At 39.2% G+C, this 21162-nt stretch overlaps 1 protein-coding gene across 1 annotated transcript in view; it reads right to left on the bottom strand.

Moving 5' to 3' along the window:
• Nucleotides 1-21162, bottom strand: part of FREM3 (FRAS1 related extracellular matrix 3) — a 95416-nt gene that overhangs the window by 41548 nt on the left and 32706 nt on the right. The window contains 6 exon segments of the mRNA XM_058302764.2: nucleotides 3340-3485; nucleotides 5900-6014; nucleotides 6017-6055; nucleotides 6058-6103; nucleotides 6106-6134; nucleotides 10032-10178. Coding sequence (XP_058158747.2) covers nucleotides 3340-3485; nucleotides 5900-6014; nucleotides 6017-6055; nucleotides 6058-6103; nucleotides 6106-6134; nucleotides 10032-10178 — 522 coding nt within the window.

Below are 21162 nucleotides of genomic sequence, written 5' to 3'. Positions count from 1 at the left end.
GGCTGAAATAAATGTTCCAATAAAATAAATAAATAAATTTAAAAACTGGGAAAATTTACTCCCTGTAGACTTACAGAAAATGATATTCAAAAGGATATACTTCAGTAAAAAGAAAAAAAATAGGTTCCAGAAAAACTCTCTGAGATGCAAGATAACACTTCTAAATACATCTAAAAACAAATAATTAAACACACCAAATATTTTTGATAAAGGAAGGAGAGAAGAAAGTCTTTTGGCTGGATGTGCTTGGAATCCTCTTGCAGTAATCTACTTTTACACCTTAATTAACATAACCCAGAAAGAGAGTCCAATCTGAGAAGTGGAGCTGGTCCATTGCTTGTGGTTTACCACATAATACCTTTCAAGTGGATAAAGTTAATCCTTTAAAAACCTCAACGTATTTGACTTGGGACTGACCGAAAACCACAGTATGATTCAATGCTGTTTCTGTTTGTTTGATTTCAGATTCTGTGGTTTGTTCTTCATTGGCTATTTCTTTCAGTAGGAGCATTTTCCTAACAAGAATGACTTATGAGAGGAAAATGATGGAAGACATCTACATTGAGACTAAAACAAGGCTAAGAACTGTCTTATTTGCAAGTCTTTACATGAAATGTTTAAACATTTCACTATAGAACAGTAGTCCCCAGGAGAGAGCTGGCAATGTCTCGTGAGATTTTTGGGTGTCACAGCTGGAGGAGGGGAGTTCTACTTGCTTCTGGTGGAGAAGCTGGGGATGGTGTAACCATCCTACAATGTGTGGGGCAATTCCCCATAATGAAGAATTGTCTGGTCTGAAATATCAATAGTGCTGACGTTGAGAAACTGCAATGGAGGAAGAAGAATAAACTTTCCTCTGCCCCTGGGGACAAAGGATTTGGCAGTATTCAGATAACGCCAGTTGTGTATTTTCTGTCCACAAACAGAGCACCTGGGAGACAATGTTAGGGTCTCCCAGATGGGAGAAATGAGGTCATCTAGAGCCCAATTTGGAGGATGGTTTGTAATTTGTAATCAGTAACTGGAAGGAACCAGTTGATGTCTTGAGAAAGAACTACACTGTGTAGAGGCAAGCAGAGTTAACCAAGAAGCTCAGGGCATCTGGAAATGAGCAAGCTAGGATAGGGTGTAACTGGAGAGGTGTAAGTGTTCCCTAAGAGCTGAGTCTCCCTTTATCCTGCAGTGGGGATCCAACTTCACAGGTGCTAGAGCTGGCCGTCTCAGACAACTCCCTGCCTCGTTGGCATAAAACTCAGACTGCTTGGCATTTGAGCCTTGCTTCTTCATCCCCCACATACAAGGGTGTTCTCATGCTTGCAATGAAAAAAAAGTTGCAGAATGGGTCAGGGTTAAGCCTGGTAGAGCACTAAGCTAAGGTAGGTACAGTAGCACCCTGACTCTTGCATGCTCCTTTGTGGGATTATGAGGGAGTGAGGATGTGTACATTTCTTATACTTATGCCACTTTGTGATATTTATTCTCACCTACTCCTCACATATACTTAAATATCTCAGAGGATGAAAGTTCAGTTTAGTTATTCAAAACTTTCTGGTTATTTAAACAATTCTAGAAGTCTTTTTAAAATGAACAGTTAACAATTACTTATGAATAAAAGACACATGAGCTATATAAACAGTTGAATAGAAAGCAGACTCAAACTTTGTATACTAATAATTTATGAATACTAAATGCGGTTAGAAGAAAGTGAAAGAAGCCAACTAAGTTTATGCTGTGCTTTGATGGGGATCTTAAGGACATACCTTTAAAGTTTCAATCTGCCATACATTGCCTGCCCTTCCTACCTGACCCCAAAATGCCCATCATTATCATTCTCAGTTAGACAAGTAGGGGAGGATATTACACCCAGAAAACCATTGTTTGGGAGAGGAAGAAGTTAGAGAGTTAAGCTTTCCCTCACTGACCTATCAGCAAGTATGAACATAGATTTTTGTCTGTTACATAGTATGACAGTTTGAAGCTGGGTGGACCCCAGAAGATCATATCATTAGAGCTAATCCATTCTTATGTGTGTAAACCTATTATAGGTGGGAACTTTTGATTAAATTACTTCAGTTAAGGGCCTTTGATTAGATTGATTGCATGACTCAGGGTGGGTCTTTCTTTTTTAAAAATAATATATATATATTTTTTATTTTTTAAAAGATACTTATATTACATAAATGTAACACAAAATAAAGGGACTCCCAAATGCCCTGCTCCCCACGTCTACCACAACCTCCCAAATAAACAACATCCTTTATTAGTGTGGCACATTCATTGCAATTGATAAATACATCCTGGGGCATTGCCACTGAGCATGGTCCATAGCTCACGTTGTAGTTTACACTCTCTCCCACAGAATTCTGCATGTTATGGGAAGATATAAAATGGCCTATATCTTTTTTGCAGTATCATTTGGGATGATTCCCAAGTCCTGAAAGAGCCCCCATAGTACACCTGTTTTTCCCTCTCTCTGGTTGGATCTTAATCCTCTTATTGGACTCCTTTATAAATGGAATGAATATACAGAGAAGAAGGCTGCAGATAGAAAGAAAAAAATCCAGAAGCTGAGAGAGAAAGCTGCAAAGGGAGGAGCCAGAAGCTGAAAAAATGAAGCCTGGAGAAAAAAGCAAAGACTGACAAATGCCACCATTGTGCCCTACCAAGTGCTTGATCACCCAGCTGCAGCTCAGGGAGTAAGTCTTCCCTGATTAAGCCTTGATTTGGACATTTTTTTCGGCCTAAAAGCTATAAGCTTTTAGATGAATAAATCTCACTTATAAAAGCCAACCCACTTCTGGTATGTTGTCGTGGCAGCATTTAGCAAACTAAAACACATAGTTTCTAATGAGTTAGAGCTATGACCTTGAGAGCATTGGGCCCAGGATGCTAAACTTTGTACAGAAGGGAAGAAGTCCAAAAGACGTGGACCTTGCATTGGGGTGTGAGAACACATGGGACTGTGGTTGGGGGGCCCAGAGGGGAGGAGGAGAAGAGAGAGACTGAGTAGAATGCAGACTATTTTACAATGTTGCCTAGAGCCAATCCTGACTCTTAAAAATAAGAACCCCTTATTTATATTTTCCACCAGTAGGTATAAATTATTTCACATAAAATGTTTCATCTGATCCTTGCTAAACTTTGTGAGGTAGTCACGAAGATATTTTTTATCCCAACTTCCAGTAAAATTTTATCCCTCATTGAGGAGACCAGCTCAGAGGAGGTAAGCAGCAGGGCATGGATGACAAATAGCCCAGGTTTCCCAGATCCTCTCCCAGTGCTCCTCCCAACATAACCACACTCCCATACTAAGCTAAAGTACCCCGTAAATTCTCATACCTTGATGTATAGAATAAATGACCATGAGGTCCTGGCTTGCATCTCCAAACCACCTCACAGGAACCAGAAATTCCCCAACATCCTCCTCTATTTTGTATTCAGCCTCTGGAATATAAACTGTTAATTCTAGAAGAGATGTCAGAAGACTTTTAAGCAAGACTTAAATTTGACTGGTGAAATTTAAATGCACTGGAGAAGAAATGTATTAAGTATGTTTTATCCTTACATTTTCCAATATGGTTAACTGCATTAAATAGTGAGCATGAGAAATATTAAGTTGGAGTGGTGAGGCAGTGGAATTGATTTAGGAGATTGCTTTGGAAAGTTTAGAAAGGATATGCAATATTAAAATGGAAAGGAAAAATTTGCAGCAATTCTGTCATTTTTTTGAAATCAAGTTTTAGGTCTTTTAAATATAGACCACAAACTTCTGTCCTTGCTTTACTTTTACTATTTACCTTTTTTATGCTTTTACCAACGAAGTGATCCAATTCATTAATGCAGAAAAATCTTTCTCTGCCTCATTCAACCAATATTTTATTCAATGTTAATTGATCTGACACTATTTGTAAGATGCTGCACTGACAATTTAATATGTTGAGAGAAATAAGCACTGGTCCTACTGTCGATTTTTAAAATAATATTTTTGCTGAAATTTACCACCTTGTGCATGTGTGTAATCATCAAAACATTCATTGAAACCTGAATGTTGATTATCTCTTGGTAATGGAGTTATGTGTACTCTTTTTGGGGGGAGCTTTCCAATGTTTTCCAAGGTTTCCCATTAAGCATGCACTGTGTAATTAAAATATATGTTTGCTTAAAAATAAAAATTTTAAGTAGATTTTTTCCTATTCATAGAGTCAAGTGGAGAACTGAAGTAACTATCTGGTTCAAAGCATGTTCATTTGCCTCAGATCTTTTCCCCATATCATGGGTACAGATAAATTCTTCCTCTTGGTGATGCAAGCAAGAATGAAAATGTTGTGGGAGACCATTCTTTCTTCTTCTGGAAACTGAAAATATTATTAAGTGATAACTCAGAATCTCTGGACATCTCTCAATCCAAAAAGTTGGTATCATGGGAGAAGCTAAAAGTAAAAGTTATCAGTGTCATATGAAAAAAACTGATTCAATAAGACTTATTCTGTCACATCTTCTGTATTTCCCAAACTAGGAAACTTGCTCCTGTTTACTAATCAAAATCCCATTTAGTCTTCACGACCCAGGTCAAAACGTGCCTCTACCAGGAAGCCTGAATTGCTTAGGACTATGGTGAGCTCTCCACTTCCTTACCTCATAATTGTTACTGTTCTGGCCATGTATCTTCACATTGGGCTTTCCTCACTGATTCCTGTGTCTAAATTTTACCAACTGTCAAAACTTATCTGATACCTGTTCATTGGGTGGTGGGGATAAGATTTACTACTTCCTTTGGCATCTGCCAAAGTGCAGAACATATAGACAGCATTTTTATTTTGTTCCAAGAAAACTAGAACTCTGAGAGATTATAAAGGATGTTCCTTGGGAATGAAAAAAATTCATGGTCCTATTTGGGAAAACTGGGATAAACCAAGTTAAACTGGTTTCTTCATAGCAGGGTTTCTCAGAATCTTTAATATGCTAATGTGCATTACGATGCTTCAAAGGGGGATGAAGTTTGAAATGGTTCCTAGATTTATTTGACCATAGAAAGTTTTAACCCATTCCCCCACAGAAATTCTATTATATGAATGTTCTCTGTTATGAAGTTTAGGACATGATAATACAGAGGATTCTTCTAGATTCATATGGAAATTAACAAAGACTTACTCCCTAGTTATAAATTAGGTACGTCTAGGTGCACATGAATTCTTTTAACTGCTGTGATAGTCAGTGTGTCTAATTCAAATTCAGAGGGGACTACTGAAAATCCCAGTTTAAGGAATAGTTCTTCTACTTTGACTAAAAGGGGTAGTAAACAGTGTGAGTCCTGATTAGCTATTATTCTTTTTAATTTCTCTCAGGAGGTATTTGCTGTATGAATGAATGAAATGAAATGATGAATTCAAGGATACAGTGCACAACTAAACAGAACTTTGTGGAACACATGCTAAATACGATGAGTTGGCTGATTCTTAGCAGCCATGTCTAGGACAATGGTTACCTAAGTCTTTACCAGATTTGGTAGATCTCTACCCAAAATGATCTGGTGGGGCAGCTACAGGGGCTCCCAATAGATTGTGAGAAGATGGTGGTATGGAATAGGCCCTGAAAATTAGCCATTTGGTGGCAAATCTGCTTCATATCTAAGGTACGCAGAGGGTTTACAATGAGGATTTGTATGTAGGCTAAGGAAATTCTGATAAAGAACCTCTCTATTTCAATTTCCTGTATTTCCTTTTCAAATATTTTAGGAAGAAATGAAAAATTACTGACTTGAAGTGATTGATTTACTTAACTTTAAATCCTAAGTGAATATAAACATATCTAGTGGTTTATGGAGACTAAAGAAGATATGAATGCTTGAAGTGAACCCAGGAACTTGTACTGGCTGATAGACAATTTTAATAAGTACCACATATCATCTCCAGGGTCTACAGTTTCAATTGTTGCCATTTCTGGAAACTCCAGTGCAGCCATGACAGGGATGGACAGAATGATCTGGAAGGTCTCCAAGGCCTCGTATTCATTTCAGATATAATTCTCACTCTCCATGTGATTGCAGTCTGTCGAGATTGAACTGGGCCTGTTTCTGGACCTTTCCTTTAAAATCCTTATCTTTTTCTTTGCAGTTTCCTCTTTGGTTCCAATACCTGAATAAAAATCAGGAAAGGATAAATATAAAGCTAAGTGACTGAAGGAATATTTTCCTTTTCAAAATGGTTTCTGTTGTTAAAAAATATATAACATAGAAACTGCTTCTTTTAATGTTCCCAAAGGACACTTCTTATGGTGGCTTGAAGCTATGTACCCTGGAAAAACATGTTCTTAAGCTTACTCCATTCCCGTGGGTGTGAACCCATAGTAAGTAGGAACTTTTGATGAGGTGACTTCAGTTAAGGTTGGCCCCGCTGAATCAGTTTGGGTGCTAAACCCTTTTACTGAAGGCCTTATAGGGAAGGTCACACAGAAAGAAAGAAAGACAGAGGAAGCAGCCAGAAACTGAATGTCAGTGGAACCCCAAAGAGAAAGAAGAAGCCAGGGGGTACTGCCATGTGCCTTGCTATGTGACAGAAAAGCCAAGAACCAAGGATCACTGGCCGCCATCCCTTGAACACTATAATCTTCTTGAAGAAAGCATCACCTTTATGATACCTTGACTTTGGACTTCTCCTGTCTCAGAGCCTTGAGCCAATAAATTTCTGTTGTTTAAGCCAACACATTGCATGTTATTTGCTTTAGCAGTCAGGAAACTAAAACAGTTTTAAACTGTTCTTCATGGTTGAGAGAATGTAAATAAGTGGAATTGTACTGAAATGAAAGGTAAACAGGTGACAGAAAAGAGAGAGAACAGAGAACAGTTATTAGCTTATTTTAGCAAATATTTACTAAAGGCCTCTGATGTGCCACACTCTGCCAGATGCTAAAGATTCAGAGCTGAGTAAGAAACTGCCCTAGCCTCCCAAAAGCTCACAGTATAAAGAAGAAAACATGAGAATGAGAACTCAGTGGAGGCTGTTTTGTTCCCTGATGATTCCCTGGTGACTAGGACAATGCCTGGCACATAGTAGAAATTTAATAAATTTTTGTTGAATGAATATTTTCTGTCTGATAGTTACAGTGTCTGAAGTCTTTGGGGAATGACACTGCAGGTTATTTTCTCATGCAGATCCTCACTCATGGTAGATTGTTTCCTTGTGTGTTTAGTTAATTTTTGATTATGAGAGAATCATTAGTAATTTTCCAGACAATTGGGACAGGGTCAGTGGAAATGGAGAGATGGCAATAGAATTGAGCTCTGTTAAGAAATTAGACTAGGTCATTTGCTAAAAAGACTGAACAACAAAAACAACAACAGCAACAATGCAATAAAGTTTAAATCCCTAATGTGAGAGAGAAGGGTGAAAAGTGCTACCTGATCGAGACTGACTAGATCCTCTCTCTCCCACCAAAACGTTCATGCAGCATTCCAGTATTCTTTGGTTTGCTTTTAACTTTCCACTCATTGTAAGTTGAATTGTATCCCTCGAAATGGTATGTTGAAGCCCTAACTCCTGGGACCTGTGAATGTGACTTTTTAGGAAATAGAATCTTTGCAGATGTAAGCACTTAAGATGAGGTTGTACTGGATGAGGATGGGCCCTGTATTCAATGACTTGTGTCCCAATAGACACAGACACGGTGGGAAGATAACTTTGTGAAGATGGAAGCAGAAATTGGAGTGAAGAAATTGTAAGCCAAGGAATAACAAGGATTGTCAGAAGGTCTCATTATAAGGTTGAGACTCTTGAGTTGTTGTAATGTTGTGAAATCAAATACTGTGACCTGACCTGACACTAACCACTGTGAAGCATTTTGCATAATATGAGATGAATAGCCCCTGGTGTCAATTCCTTGCCTCATTCTTAGAGAATCTGATACTTTGTAAAAGATGCCCAAAGCTATAAAGCATGAAACTAATTTCCAATAATTTGACTTTTCGAAATTGCTGAGGAAAGCCTGCCTTAATACTCTAACTGGGAATCAATGTTCAATATTTGGGAAGTGCCTCCTCTAGCTGCATATTGGAAATGGGGAAGATAAGGAAGAGTGACTGATGTCCTCAGCCACCTGGGCAGCAATGTTCTTTGAACCCAGCAGTCATGTGGCTACTTACTGTTTGTTGAGCATCAGCTATGAGCCAGGTGCTGAGGAAGTAATGAGGAATTAGGTACCTGCACCATCACCTCAATGGGTTTACAATTCTCTGGGAGATAAGCAGGTGAGTTCAACTCCCTTTGATGAGTTCTATGAAGAACAATGGCAGTTAACATTATTATCTACTGTGTGCCAGGACTATGCTAGACTGATTTACAATCATATCATATTTAATCCACAAACAAATCTTTAGGTGAAGACTTTACAGATAAGGAGACTGAAGCTCTTTAGAATATCACAAAAAAGAGTAAGGGACAGAGCCAGAATACAAACCCACAGTTTCCCCCCACCTTCTAAATAATTTGCTATTGCCACTAATCCCACCCTAGGATTGGATTTGGATGTGAGATATGGCAGGCTTCTTACAGCACCCAAATAAGATGTTTTGGAGGTTCACTTCTGTGGAACTTAAATATATTTAAAAATTTTAAATTGTAGTAACATATATGTAACACAATTGATATGGTTTCAGGTAGTGTTTTATAGAACAAAAGGGCAGACTGTAGTTCACTTAACAATAATTATTGAATGACTACCATGTTCCCCATGCTGTTCTTGGGGCTGAGCATAACCCAAGACGTAGTTCCTGTCCTTTTGAAGCTGGAAGATGACCAGTGGACAAGAAGATATGCGATGCATGTCAGGGGATGGTAGTGCTGTGAAGAACAATAAAGCAGGCCCAAGGGACTGGAGCGAGTGGACATGCTAGTTTAGGCAGAGTGGCCAGGGTAGGTTTCTCTGAGGAATATGTTCATTTAGGAACTCTCAAATGGTTCTGGGCACATAGTTTATTTCCACAAGAAGGCCCCAGATAGAGAATTGTGGAGGCAGAACCCCACAAAAGGAAAAGGAGCATATTTTATCTGAAGTTCCTGGCAGCAAGCTTCACAGTATGTAGATAAAGTAACACATGATGTGGACTGAGGCTGAGGGCCACTCAAAAATCAGGGTGTTCTTTGGCCGACCTCTTCTCGTAGTTTTATCTCAAAGCCTCAGGTCTGGAGAGGAGTCTGGGCAGTAAGCTGGCCTTTTTTTTTTCGATTGTGTGTTCTCTCCCCAGTCTACTCCCTTCCTGGTGTCTCTCCAACAGTTTTGGTAACTTTGCACCACTCTGAGTGAGTCCTGTATATCTGGGAAACTCTGAAGACTCATTTGTAAAATGGAGATAACTCACTACTATCTGTCTTCCTGGTAAGTTGTGAAAATAAATGTAAAATGATCTCTGAAAGTTCTGGCTGCTAAAGATGTTATAAAAATGTAATGTATTATTAGAGCAATTATTGTTAATTAATGATGATAATGAGATATATTATTTAGGTGTAACATATTTCTTTATCCCAAGGAGACATTGTTCTGTAGAATATAAAAAAAATGGACATTATATATGTCCCCAAGGAATTTATAACTTAATTATTGGGTTAAAACAACTGCATATAATCAAAAGCAATAGCTAGAACTAAATCCATCATGTACTCATAAATAATTTTCAAAAGAAACCCCTAGAACTAAATTTAATAATGTATTATATACTTAAAAATGATTTTAAAAGGAATTGAGTGACTTGGGGATTGTGGACTACTGCTAGGAATGCCTAAGTTTTGTGGAGTCCATACTTCGTGCTGTGATTTAAGAAAGAGAAAGACCATAGCCTATCAGAAGGAGGAAAGCAGGAAAAGGAAGATAAAAGAGTGATGCATATACAAGCCTCTAACTCAGACACAATTTCACATCTACCTCTAGAAGGATTCCCCCAAACCAGTTATATCATCCAGTCTGTTCTCTTATAATTTTTTTAAAGCCTAAATTTCATGCTTCCATTCTATTTCTCAGCCAACCAATTCAATGTTACTTGCTGGTAGAGGATGTTTCTCTCAAATACCCTCTACAGGTGAAGGTCACTTCTAAAAATGGCGAGTCTTCATCCACAACATAGGATTCTTTCTCCAGAGAAAGCAAGGCCCACTTTAGATGGAATTGCTGACTTATTAGCTCATTTCCTCCTGAAATTGACTGGGGTAAAAGGGAAATCAGCTGGGAAATTTGATGAAAAAATTGCAGGGCTCAGGGTTTGCACTTCGCTTCTGAAGTCATGGATTTCAAATACCTTTCATTTGACTTATATATTTCTATATTTATGTATTTATACATGTATTTATTTAGAGGATAGGGAAAGGGAAGTTCTTTGCTTTGCTACAGAGTGTCATGGTATGAAGGGAACCAGGTATTTCCTCTTCATAAAGGGCCATATGTACCAGGGTTCCAAAGAGCTAAAGCTTGCTACTTTTAAACTCAGCTCATACTCAACACATCCATCTTTTCTCCCTTATCTCCCCCTCCCTTATATACTTCCTCATTCCCTCCTTTCATACCCTGCTTTGTTCCTTCTACCCTTTGTATTATTTGTGTACCCATTTGATCTCACATTAGTCTAGAAGTTCCTTGAAGGCAATGCCCATTTTATATTTACTTATTTTATCTCTATCAGGACCTAGCATGTGTCTTGAACTCAAGGGATTAAGTGTTGAACAAATACCCAAGTAGGAGGCAACAGGCAAGGATCTAAGGGCTCTACCCTGATTTCCTCTTGCCCACACCAGGCCACAGACCTCTTTGCTGATGGCCAACCTGGATTCTTATTGGGGCTGTGTAATGTGTGAAGATTGGGAGAAAAAGTAGGTCTTCATCAATTGGGGAGTGGTTGCAGCAAATAATCTCTCATAAAAGGACATTAAAATAGAATTGTTAATGACTAAGTTCAACTGAGGGGCCAATGTAATGATCAGATACCAAAGTGAGTGTGTGACCCACCACCACATGCAAAGTTTACAAAAGAAAGCTTTATTAACCAGTTCTGTAATTATGGGGCCCTTTCATCAGATAGAGCCTATCAAAAGGGGGCATTGTGTACATTGCATAGACAATGAAGGGAGATGTTGAAGAGAGCACAGTAGAGAAAGCTGTTGTCATGGTGGGAATCCAAGAAGGGTGTCATAGGGTTTTTTTCTTAAGCTCCAACTTAGAGAGCTTCTGAGAACTTCTTGGAGAGCTTGGCATGTCTTCCTATAGTTAGAGGTCCATGGGACTGACTCATTTTTTAAAAAGTTTAAGTGGCTTTGGCAGGGCAGAGAGAGCATAGAGGGCTGTATTTGGGAAGTCATTGAGCACCTAAAAGGAGTGGGACAAGGAAAGCATGCATGTGGACCAGAAGTGGGTCATCTGCTCTATAGGGCCAGTTAAGGAGGCAGTGTGATCTCAGCAGGAAGTCAGGGGTGGGAGGTTGGCCACCAGGTTCCCAATGGGCTACAGAGTCGGTAGGAGACAAGAAACTACAAGTAAGGGGAATTCAGAGACAGGAATGTTCAAAGAACCTGTGGTGGATTGAATTGTGTACCCCAGTTTGGACATTTCCTTGGTTTTGGTCCACATTCCGGTTGGTGGTCCATTGTAAATAAGATCCCTTTAAGATGTTACTTCAGTTAAGTTGTGGCTCAGTGGAGTCAGGTTTGGTTTTAATCTGGCTTACTGGAGACCTTTATAAGAGAATGAAATTCAGATATAAAGAGAAAGCCATGTGGAAGAGAAGAAGCTGGAGATCATTAGAACCCAAAAGAACCCAGAGAAGATGACAAAACCCCAGTGACAAAAAATCCATAGACCTGAGGTTCCTCAACAGCCAGCCCAGGAATGCCATAGTCTTTAGGCAGAAATCTTTGCTTTGCTGATACCTTGATTTTGGACTTCTCCTAGCCTCAAAACTGTGAGCCAATAAATCCCTTTGCTTAAGTCAACCCATTTGGTATTTGTTTTAGCACCACCATTGAATAAATGTTAAAAGGACGTACAATTAAAACTATAAATTGATTACATTAAAAAAATCATGCTTATGTAGCCTACCTGGAACTGATTGATATATGTATAACTGTAACTAGTTTTTGTCTAGGTTCTTGACTATGCTACAGAAATGAATTTCAAGAGCGTGTTGGGTGAGTTAGGCCAGTAATTTATTAAGGTAGGGAGGAAAGAAATGGGAGAAAATAACAGATCATGGGTCCCAGGTAGAGAGTAAGGGGCTGAAAAGTGATAAAGTGGGCTGATTTACAGACTACAATTTCCCATTACAGATTATAAATGCCCAGGTTTTACTTACATGTTGGAGTCATGTGGGGGGAGAAGGCGGCCAGAATTAGGGTCCAAAGGTGAGAGAGTGAATTCAGACCTTGTGCTTGTTTTTTGAACCATTAATTATTCCACCCCTTTGCTAATAACAGGAGTCCCAGCTGTTTACTGTTTTGATTGATTACCCCACCCCTCAATCCCCTGAGAGGGTCCAATGATAAAGTCCTTGGGGAATATCTGGGGCTTTTCCTGGCTTCTGGAGGAAATCTTGTTCTGAATGGCAGAATCTTTGGGGGGGGGGGTGTCTTCAGCAGCCATCTTGGGATTACTGATGTCCACCTGGACTCCTTGCCAGGTTCCAGATCCATCTATAGATTCCCTATCTTACTAACCAGCTTCATAAATGTGAAATAAGTGCCATAGGTTTATTTAATTTTTTTAGGGCATTTAAAAAAATTTATTGAAGTATGTCACTCATACATATACATAAACAATGTATAGTAAACAAAGTGTATAGTAATAGTTGTGAACTTACAAAACAAACATATAACATCATACAGGACTCTTGTACCTCACCCTACCACCAATGTCTTACATTGTTGTTAAACATTTTTAACTAATGATTAAAGAGCATTGTCAAAATATTACTACTAACCAAAGTATTCTTCCCCCAACCCACCCTATTATTATTAATATCTTTACATCATTTATATATGAACATGCATAAACAATAAGTGTATAGTAAAAGTTATGAACATACAAAGCAAACATGCATAACATCATGCAGGGGTCCCATGCATCAATCCTCCACCAACACCTTGCATTGTGGTGAGATGTTTGTTACAAATTATGAAAGAATATTGTCAAAACCTTATTACTAATTATAGTCCTTATCTTACATTTGATGTATTTTTCCCCCAACCCACCCTATTATTTTTTTAATGTTTTTTTTATGAAAGAAGTTATAAACTTATAAAACAATCATGTGCATGTGCAGACTACCTAAACAACACCCCACTATCAACACACCACACTGTGATGGAGCATTGTTACAGATAAGATAATATCTCATTGTTACCATGTCCATAGTGTACATTTGGCTCACATTTTCCATACTGCCCTGTTATCAACACAGTCCAGCTTTGGCATAGATGCAAGAATATAATATTATTATTGCTGACCACAATCCATAGGTCATTCCATTTGTATTTTTCCCATGCTTCTCTACATTCCCACCACCCAGCAGCAGTGATATACATTTGCTCTAGCTCACAAAGGACACTCTTGCATCTGTACCATCAACCACAATTCTCATCCACCACTTGGTTTACTGTGCTATTCAGTTCCTAGATTACTCTCTTAACAGTCTGTCATTTGGCATTTACATCCCTAGACTACCCTTTTCAGCTACATTCCCATTTATAATAAACCAGCTGTTATTCACTGTGAGCTACCAACCACTCTATATATTTCCACACTTTTACAGTAAAGCTAATTAAAACTTAGCTTTAAAATATAAAACATACATTACTAAAATGTAAAACATACATTAAACATCAGTATTCTATCTCAGTCCTCCTCTTATCTCCTTTAAGAATCCACCACCTACCTCCAGGTCTTGAAGATATTTTCCTACAATTTCTTCTAGGAATTCTATGGTTCTTGCTTTTGTTTTTAGGTTTTTGATCTGTTTTAAGTTAATTTTTGGATAAGGTGCGAGGTAGTTCTCTTTCTTTCTTTTCGCCATGGATATCCAGTTCTTTCAGCATCATTTGTTGAATAAACTGGCCTGCCTGACCTGGGTGGGTTTGACAGGCAAGTCAAAATCACTTGACCATACATGTGAGGGTCTGTTTCTGAACCATCAGTTTGGTTCCATTGGTCTGTGTCTGTCTTTATGCCAGTACCATGCTGTTTTACCACTATAGCTAGGTAATATGATTTAACTTTTGGAGATGAGAGTTCGCTTTTCCTTTTTAAGATGTTTCTGGCTATTCAGTATCCCTTACCCTTCCAAATAAATTTTATAATTGTGTTTTCAATTTTTAAAAAAAGCTGGTGGACTTTTTATTGGGATTTCATAGAATCTGTATATCAATCTGAGTAGATTTGATATCCTGATGAAATTTAGTTTCCAAATCAATGAGCAAGGAATGTTCTTCCAGTTACTTAGGTCTTTTTTAATTTCTTTTAACAATGAGTTGCAGTTTTCTGAATACAAGTGTTTTACCTCACTGGTTTAGTTTATTCCTGACTATTTGAGTTTTATCTGTCATATTTTATTTTTACCACTCTTTTGACACTTATAGTTACTTTTATTGATATAATCTTCATTTCTAGACTCTCTTCCAAACCTCTTTCTCCTGTCTTTTCTTTTCAGGCTCTAGCATACCCTTTGGTATTTCCTGAAAATCTGGGCTCTTGTTTAGAAATTCTCTCAGTTTCTGTTTATCTGTGAATATTCTAAACTCACCCTCATTTTTGAAAGACAATCTTGCTGGATGTAAGATTCTTGACTGGAAGATTTTCTCTTGTAGTATCTTAAATATATCAAACCACTGTCTTCTTGACTCCATGGTTTCTGGTGAGAAACCAGCATTTAATCTTATTGGATATCCCATATATATTAAGCATTGCTTTTCTCTTGCTTCTTTCAGAATTCTCTCTTTGTCTTTGGCATTTGACATTCTGATGAGTATGTGTCTTGGTGTTGGTCTATTTGGATTTTTTTGGGTGGGAGTACATTGTGCTCTTGGACAGGGATATCTATGTCCTTCAATAGGGCTGGGAAATTTTCTACCATTATTTCTTCAAATATTCCTTCTTCTCCTTTTCCCTTCTCTTCTCCTTCTGGGACATCCATGACATGTATGTTTGCACACCTTTTGCTGTCATTTAGTTCCCTGAGACCTTGTTCAATTTTTTTCCATTCTTTTCTTCATCTGTTCTTTTATATGTTCACTTTCAGAGGCCATTTCTTCAAGTTCATCAGTTCTTTCTTCTGCCTCCTCAAATCTGCTATTATATGATTCCAATATTTTTTAAAATGTAGTTTATTGCACCTTTCATTCCCATAAGATTTGCTATTTTTCTATGCATGCTTTCAAATTCTTCTTTGTGCTCATCCAAGGTCTTCTTAATGTCCTTAATCTCTTTAGCCATCTCATTGAATTTATTAATAAGATTTGTTTGAACATCAATGATTAGTTGTCTCAACTCCTTTATGTCATCTGGAGGTTTATCTTGTTCCTTTAACTGGGCCATAGCTTCCTGTTTCTTGGTGTGGATTGTAATTTTTGGTTGGTATCTTGGCATCTGGCTTACTAGAGTATATATTCTAGGTGCAGCTTTTCTCTTTGGTTCAGGTTTTCCTGCTCTTTCTCCATTGTGTTTGTGCAGTAGTAGCGAAGGATGTAGTTGGTGCTATAAGCTATGGAGGCTCAAGTTACCCTCCTTGCCCCAGGGACTGATGAAGCTTCTCCCAACTTTCTCCTTTGCCAGGAGTAGGGACAGAGTCACAGCTCTGTGGAATAATCCAAGTCCTGCAGGCCTAGACTGTTGTTGCCCAGAGGGACTAAGGAAGCTTCCCATCCCTTTCTTCTTCCCTGCCTGGGGCAGGGATGGAGCTGCAGGTATGGGCAGCAGTCTGTGCAGTGTGGGTTCAAGATGACTGCAGTTGCCCCAGTAGACTTTGATTATTCAGGCTGTTCAGCCAAATGTACCTACAGTTACCCAGATAGGCTTATGCAGGGCTTGCCAACCTCCTCCCTGCCAGATGTGGGACTGAAACCCAGGCTAGGGCTAGAAATTGGTGGCCAACTGTCTCCTTCTCCTCCAGTTTTGGGGACTGGAGCTTCCAATGCCAGCCACAGAATAGTTTCTGGGGTGGCTTGTGCTGCCAGAGTAGGATAATCACCAACTCCGCAGCTTGGCCAGTAATTTCCTGGAAGGCTGGCACAGGTCCTTGCAATTTCCTCCCTGCCAGAGGTAGGGCTGGGGCCTAGGCTAGAGCTGCAATCTGACCTGGATGGAAAGAAGCCGGTTCCTACCAGTTCTGTGATTTTCAGTCCACCCCGCTTCCCCTCATGCCAGGCACAGAGTTAAGATTGTGACTACTGGCCTTTTTCTGACTTGGACAGGCTCAAACTTTAGCTGTTCTTAAGATCATACTTCAACCCACCAAATGTACTAATTAGTAGTCGCAGTTGCTGTCCAACCATCTCTTCCTCCCCTTTTTGGGAAGTGGAGCTTCCAATTCCAGCTGCAGAATATCTCCCAAGGTAGCTTGTGCCTCCAGTGGAGGATGGGCACCAGCCTTCCAGGCAGGGAGCACTCTACTTATGAGTCTTCTCTGCAGATGGGCAGTCTCCTCCTTCCATTCCCTCAAGGATGTGGTAGGATGCTCTTCTGGTCTCCTGGAGCCTCCAAGTAGGTGCTTCAGCTAGCTCCATATAGCTCTGGGTGTTTACTAACTACCCTGTATCAGGAGCTGACTCTAGAGCTCCTTACTCCACTGCCATCTTGCTGGTTCTTTCCCAAAGGTTTATTTTTATCTGTTTATTTTTCTGGTTTTTTTTTCTCTCCTTTAAAATAAACATATTAATATTGTGCATATTCTGATAAATACAGGAAAAATATAAGGCAAAAAGCGTATCAGAAATCCTATTATGTTATTGTTAGAGGCTTGCAATAATTAACAAGCTGCAGCTCAGTTTCCCCTGATATGCACTGGGGAAAGGCTAACCCCATCTCCCATAAGCCTACGTGTCTGAGGGCATGGCACTTCCCCACAGGGGAACAAAGAAACCACGTAGAGACGTAGAGACAGGTGTAAAGGGAAATGGAGACCTCCCCTACTTGCATATCAGAGGGAGATAAAGAAGGCTGAAGTCTGTTCTTCAGACCGTCCATTGGGAGAGCTTCTCAATACATTCTCTGCCTGTGGTCATATTAGTCTATGTGTCCCAGTAAGTGCCATTTTCTCCAACAGTTATTTTTTAAAATTATATTGATCCTGTGTCTAGTTTGAAAGCACTTTAGTTTTTCTTCTATACTGTCCTTTGGACTTTGAAATCATGAGTCAAAATAAGAGTTTATGTTGTTATTATGCTTATATATATTTTTTATGAAGTCCTTTTGTAAACTATTTTATTCTTACTGCCACCCTATAAAGTAGGATACATATTAGTCTTATTTTATAACTGGAGAAACAGTTTCAGGATCATGAAGCGATATGACCATGTCCCGTTAGAGATTAGTGGCAGGACTAGACAGGAGCCTAGTTCTGAGGATTCCTAGCTTCAAGCTTTGTCTTTAACTCTAAGCTGTCATTCCTGAGTCACAGATCAATGCAATGCAGATACTTTCAAAGTAAACTGGGCAATAGACTTGACTTTCTCAGTCAAAATATGCATGATAAAATGCTCAGTGCTTACCAGAAACAGTTTCACATCCTAAACAAGCTCATTTGTAGTGGAGTGATTATGAGTACAGACCCTGGACTCAGACCAATCAGAGCTCAAATTTGGCTCTCCCACTTACCAGTTGTGTGATCATGAGCAAGCTGAGTCTCAAGTTTCCTCATCCATAAATATGATAATACCAATTTGCGCTCAATAGGCTTATTGTGAGAATCAAGGAAAGGAATACTATGAGGTGCCTGGCACAAATTAAGTGCTCAATAAATGTGAGTTTTTATCATCATGACTTTAAAAGAGCATATGCTTATCTTATACCAGGCTATATTACTGCTTGTGATTTTTCTTTCCCTACTGACTGATTAATATGTATTTTTAAAATTCTTATGGCTAATATCATAGAAACAGATTTTATCAAGACTTTGAACTCCACTTTTTTTATAACATTTCGATTTTCAAATCAGTGTTTTTGCACACTTCAGATCCCTTTGAAAACCACCTCCTTTTTGTCAACACTATTATAGCCAACAATTCTACTATTATTTATTTTGCTCTAATATTAATACACTGAGGCCTTGAGCAAGATGAGAAAATGTGAATGTGCCACCTCTTTCAAGGTTGAGCTCATCAGTCACTAATCTTAGGCCAGGTCAATGCTTTCTGCAGGCACTTGCTTGCTCTTATGCACCAAATCGACTCACTTCTACAGAAATGAGAAAAACACAGACTGGGCTAAATAAGAAATGTTCTCTGTATGAGAGTAGGTGTTTTAGACCAGTGTATTAGGAGGCAAAGGCAGGGCAGAAAATATTTTCAGATATATAATAGATGAATCCAAGAAGGTAAAGTTCATTTAATTATATCATAAAGCTATATTCATTAGTATTGCTAAATAAAATCCACACCAGAGATAGAGAAGTAAATATCTAATAAACAGCTTGATGAGGCTGTGGCCAGTACTAAAATGTACTAAGTATGTGACTTGGCAGAGTAACAACAACAACAAGACTGATTATGAAAAGTCAAAGTAACTAAATGGTGGGAATTCTTTAAGATATATTTTCTCCCTTTCTCTATAATAAACAGCCAAATTCCTCTGATTTTTTTTGTATAGGTCGTGTCCTCCAGATCAAACCCAGATAACCACTGATTGGCTTGTGTTAAAGATATTATTATATTACAATTAAATGTGAACCTGGACGGAAAGTGGACATGGCTCAATTGATAGAACATCCAAGTACCAAATGGAGGGTTCAGGGTTTGATCCCCAGGGCCTCCTGACCCATGTGGTAAGCAGGCCCACACACGGTGCTGTTGCACGCAAGGAGTGCTGTGCCACGCAGGGGTGCTCCCACGTAGGGGTACCCCACGTTCAAGGAGAGCCGCCCATGTGAAAAAAGCACAGTCTGCTCAGGAGTGGCACTGCACACATGGAGAGCTGATGCAGCAAGATGACACAACAAAAAAGAGACGTGGTTTGCCATTGCCACCAGATAATGCAAGTGGATGCAAAAAAACACACAGCGAATGGACACAGAGAGCAGACAACAGGGGGGAAGGGGAGAGAAATAAATAAAATAAATCTTGAAAAAAAAATAAATGTGAACCTGGGCAAAGAAAATATTATCTGATCCTGGGGCTGACTTAGTATATAATGTTCAGAGCTTGCAATGGTAGGTAGGGCATCAACCATTGCAAATGTCAGTTAGCCATCAAAATAAACATCAAGAAAAGAAGTGCTACTATAATGATGTATTTGAATAAAGTGATTCTAAATAGTGGAGGCAATACCTATAAACTATCATTTCACTAGTATGGGTACTGCCCTCTAGGAGTCTCTAGTCCAACCAGAAATAAGACATATACATGCCAAACTGTTAAATAACACAAGGACCGAATGATTTCATATGGAAATGAATGAAGCCAAATGAGCCCTAGGTAGGACTTCAGGTGGTGGGTTAGGAAGTGAACTTGGTAGGATGGGTAGAATTTCCTCCTGTGGAGATAAGGGAGAGGCCATTTCAATATGGAGGGAAAAGAATGTGGGCTTGGGAGAAGCAGAGTCAAGGAGACATATAAGTGCATGGTGTGTCCTTGAAGATTTGTAACACAGCTTTCTTTTTTTTTTTTTTTTTTATTTAGATCAGTAAAAAGAATTTATTGGGAAATGGGGGAAAGAATAGAGCTTGCTAAGAAATGGGAGACAAATATGGAAATACCAATATTTGGTGCAAGCTTCTCTAGGCAGAGAGTGCTAATGCTGTTTTTTTTTTTTTCTCTCTTTTTTTTTTATTTTATTGACTTTGTAATAATATTACATCAAAAATATATATGTGAGGTCCCATTCAACCCCGCTCCCCCACCCCCCCCCTCTCCCCCCCCAACAACACTCGTTCCCATCATCATGACACATCCATTGGATTTGGTAAGTACATCTTTGGGCACCTCTGCACCTCATAGTCAATGGTCCACATCATGGCCCATACTCTCCCCCATTCCATCCAGGGGGCCCTGTGAGGATTTACAATGTCCGGTGATTGCCTCTGAAGCACCATCCAGGGCAGCTCCATGTCCCAAAGACACCTCCACCTCTCATCTCTTTCTGCCTTTCCCCATACCCATCGTCCACCATGTCCACTTTTCTCAATCCAATACCACCTCTTCTATGTGGACATTGGATTGGTTGTGTCCATTGCACCTCTATGTCAAGAGGAGGCTCAAATTCCACATGGATGCTGGATGCAATCCTCCCATTTTCAGTTGTAATCACTCTAGGCTCCATGGTGTGGTGATTGTCCTTCTTCAACTCCATCTTAGCTGAGTGTGGTAAGTCCAATAAATCAGATTGTAGGTGCTGGAGTCTGTTGAGGTTCAGGACCTGGCTATCACATTGTCAGTCCAGAGATTCAAATCCCCTAAATATATCTTAAATCCCAACGTTAACTGCACCTCCAGCACATTAGCATGAAAGTCTTATGAAGGGAGATCCCATCTGAGTCCAGATTCATCACACATAAACACCATTTCCAAAGAGGGGCCATCTGCCCTGGTAGTTAACCCCATCGGCCATGACCATAACTCTCATGGGTCTCTTTAGCCTTCAAAGGAACCAATATCTGGGGGTTGTATCTGCTTTATCTGTCTCTCTGACTCTGCTCAGTTGTGCATGAGGGCAATCCTTCTGCCAGCCTCCAGACTCTTTTTTAGAAACTCGTAGCCATATAAACTCATTTCTCCTTTCCATTTCCCCCTTACTTTAGGTCAAACAGCATTTTAAAGTCATGTTATTTTATATAGACATGGATATTCTGCTGATCCGCATTGAACCTTCCGTATAAGGTCCTTTTCCAGTTGCATCATCAGTTGGTATTTGATAGTGGTCCCTCGTTGCCAGGGAGGCTCGTCCCCGGGTGTCTTTAGTAAAATGTTTCTTAAGTCATGACAAGACTAC

This window comes from Dasypus novemcinctus, chromosome 1 (genome assembly GCF_030445035.2).
Source record: "Dasypus novemcinctus isolate mDasNov1 chromosome 1, mDasNov1.1.hap2, whole genome shotgun sequence".
Taxonomy (NCBI): Eukaryota; Metazoa; Chordata; class Mammalia; order Cingulata; family Dasypodidae; genus Dasypus; species Dasypus novemcinctus.
The sequence above is the reverse complement of the archived record's forward strand: the minus strand, read 5'-3'. Positions and strand labels throughout refer to the sequence as shown.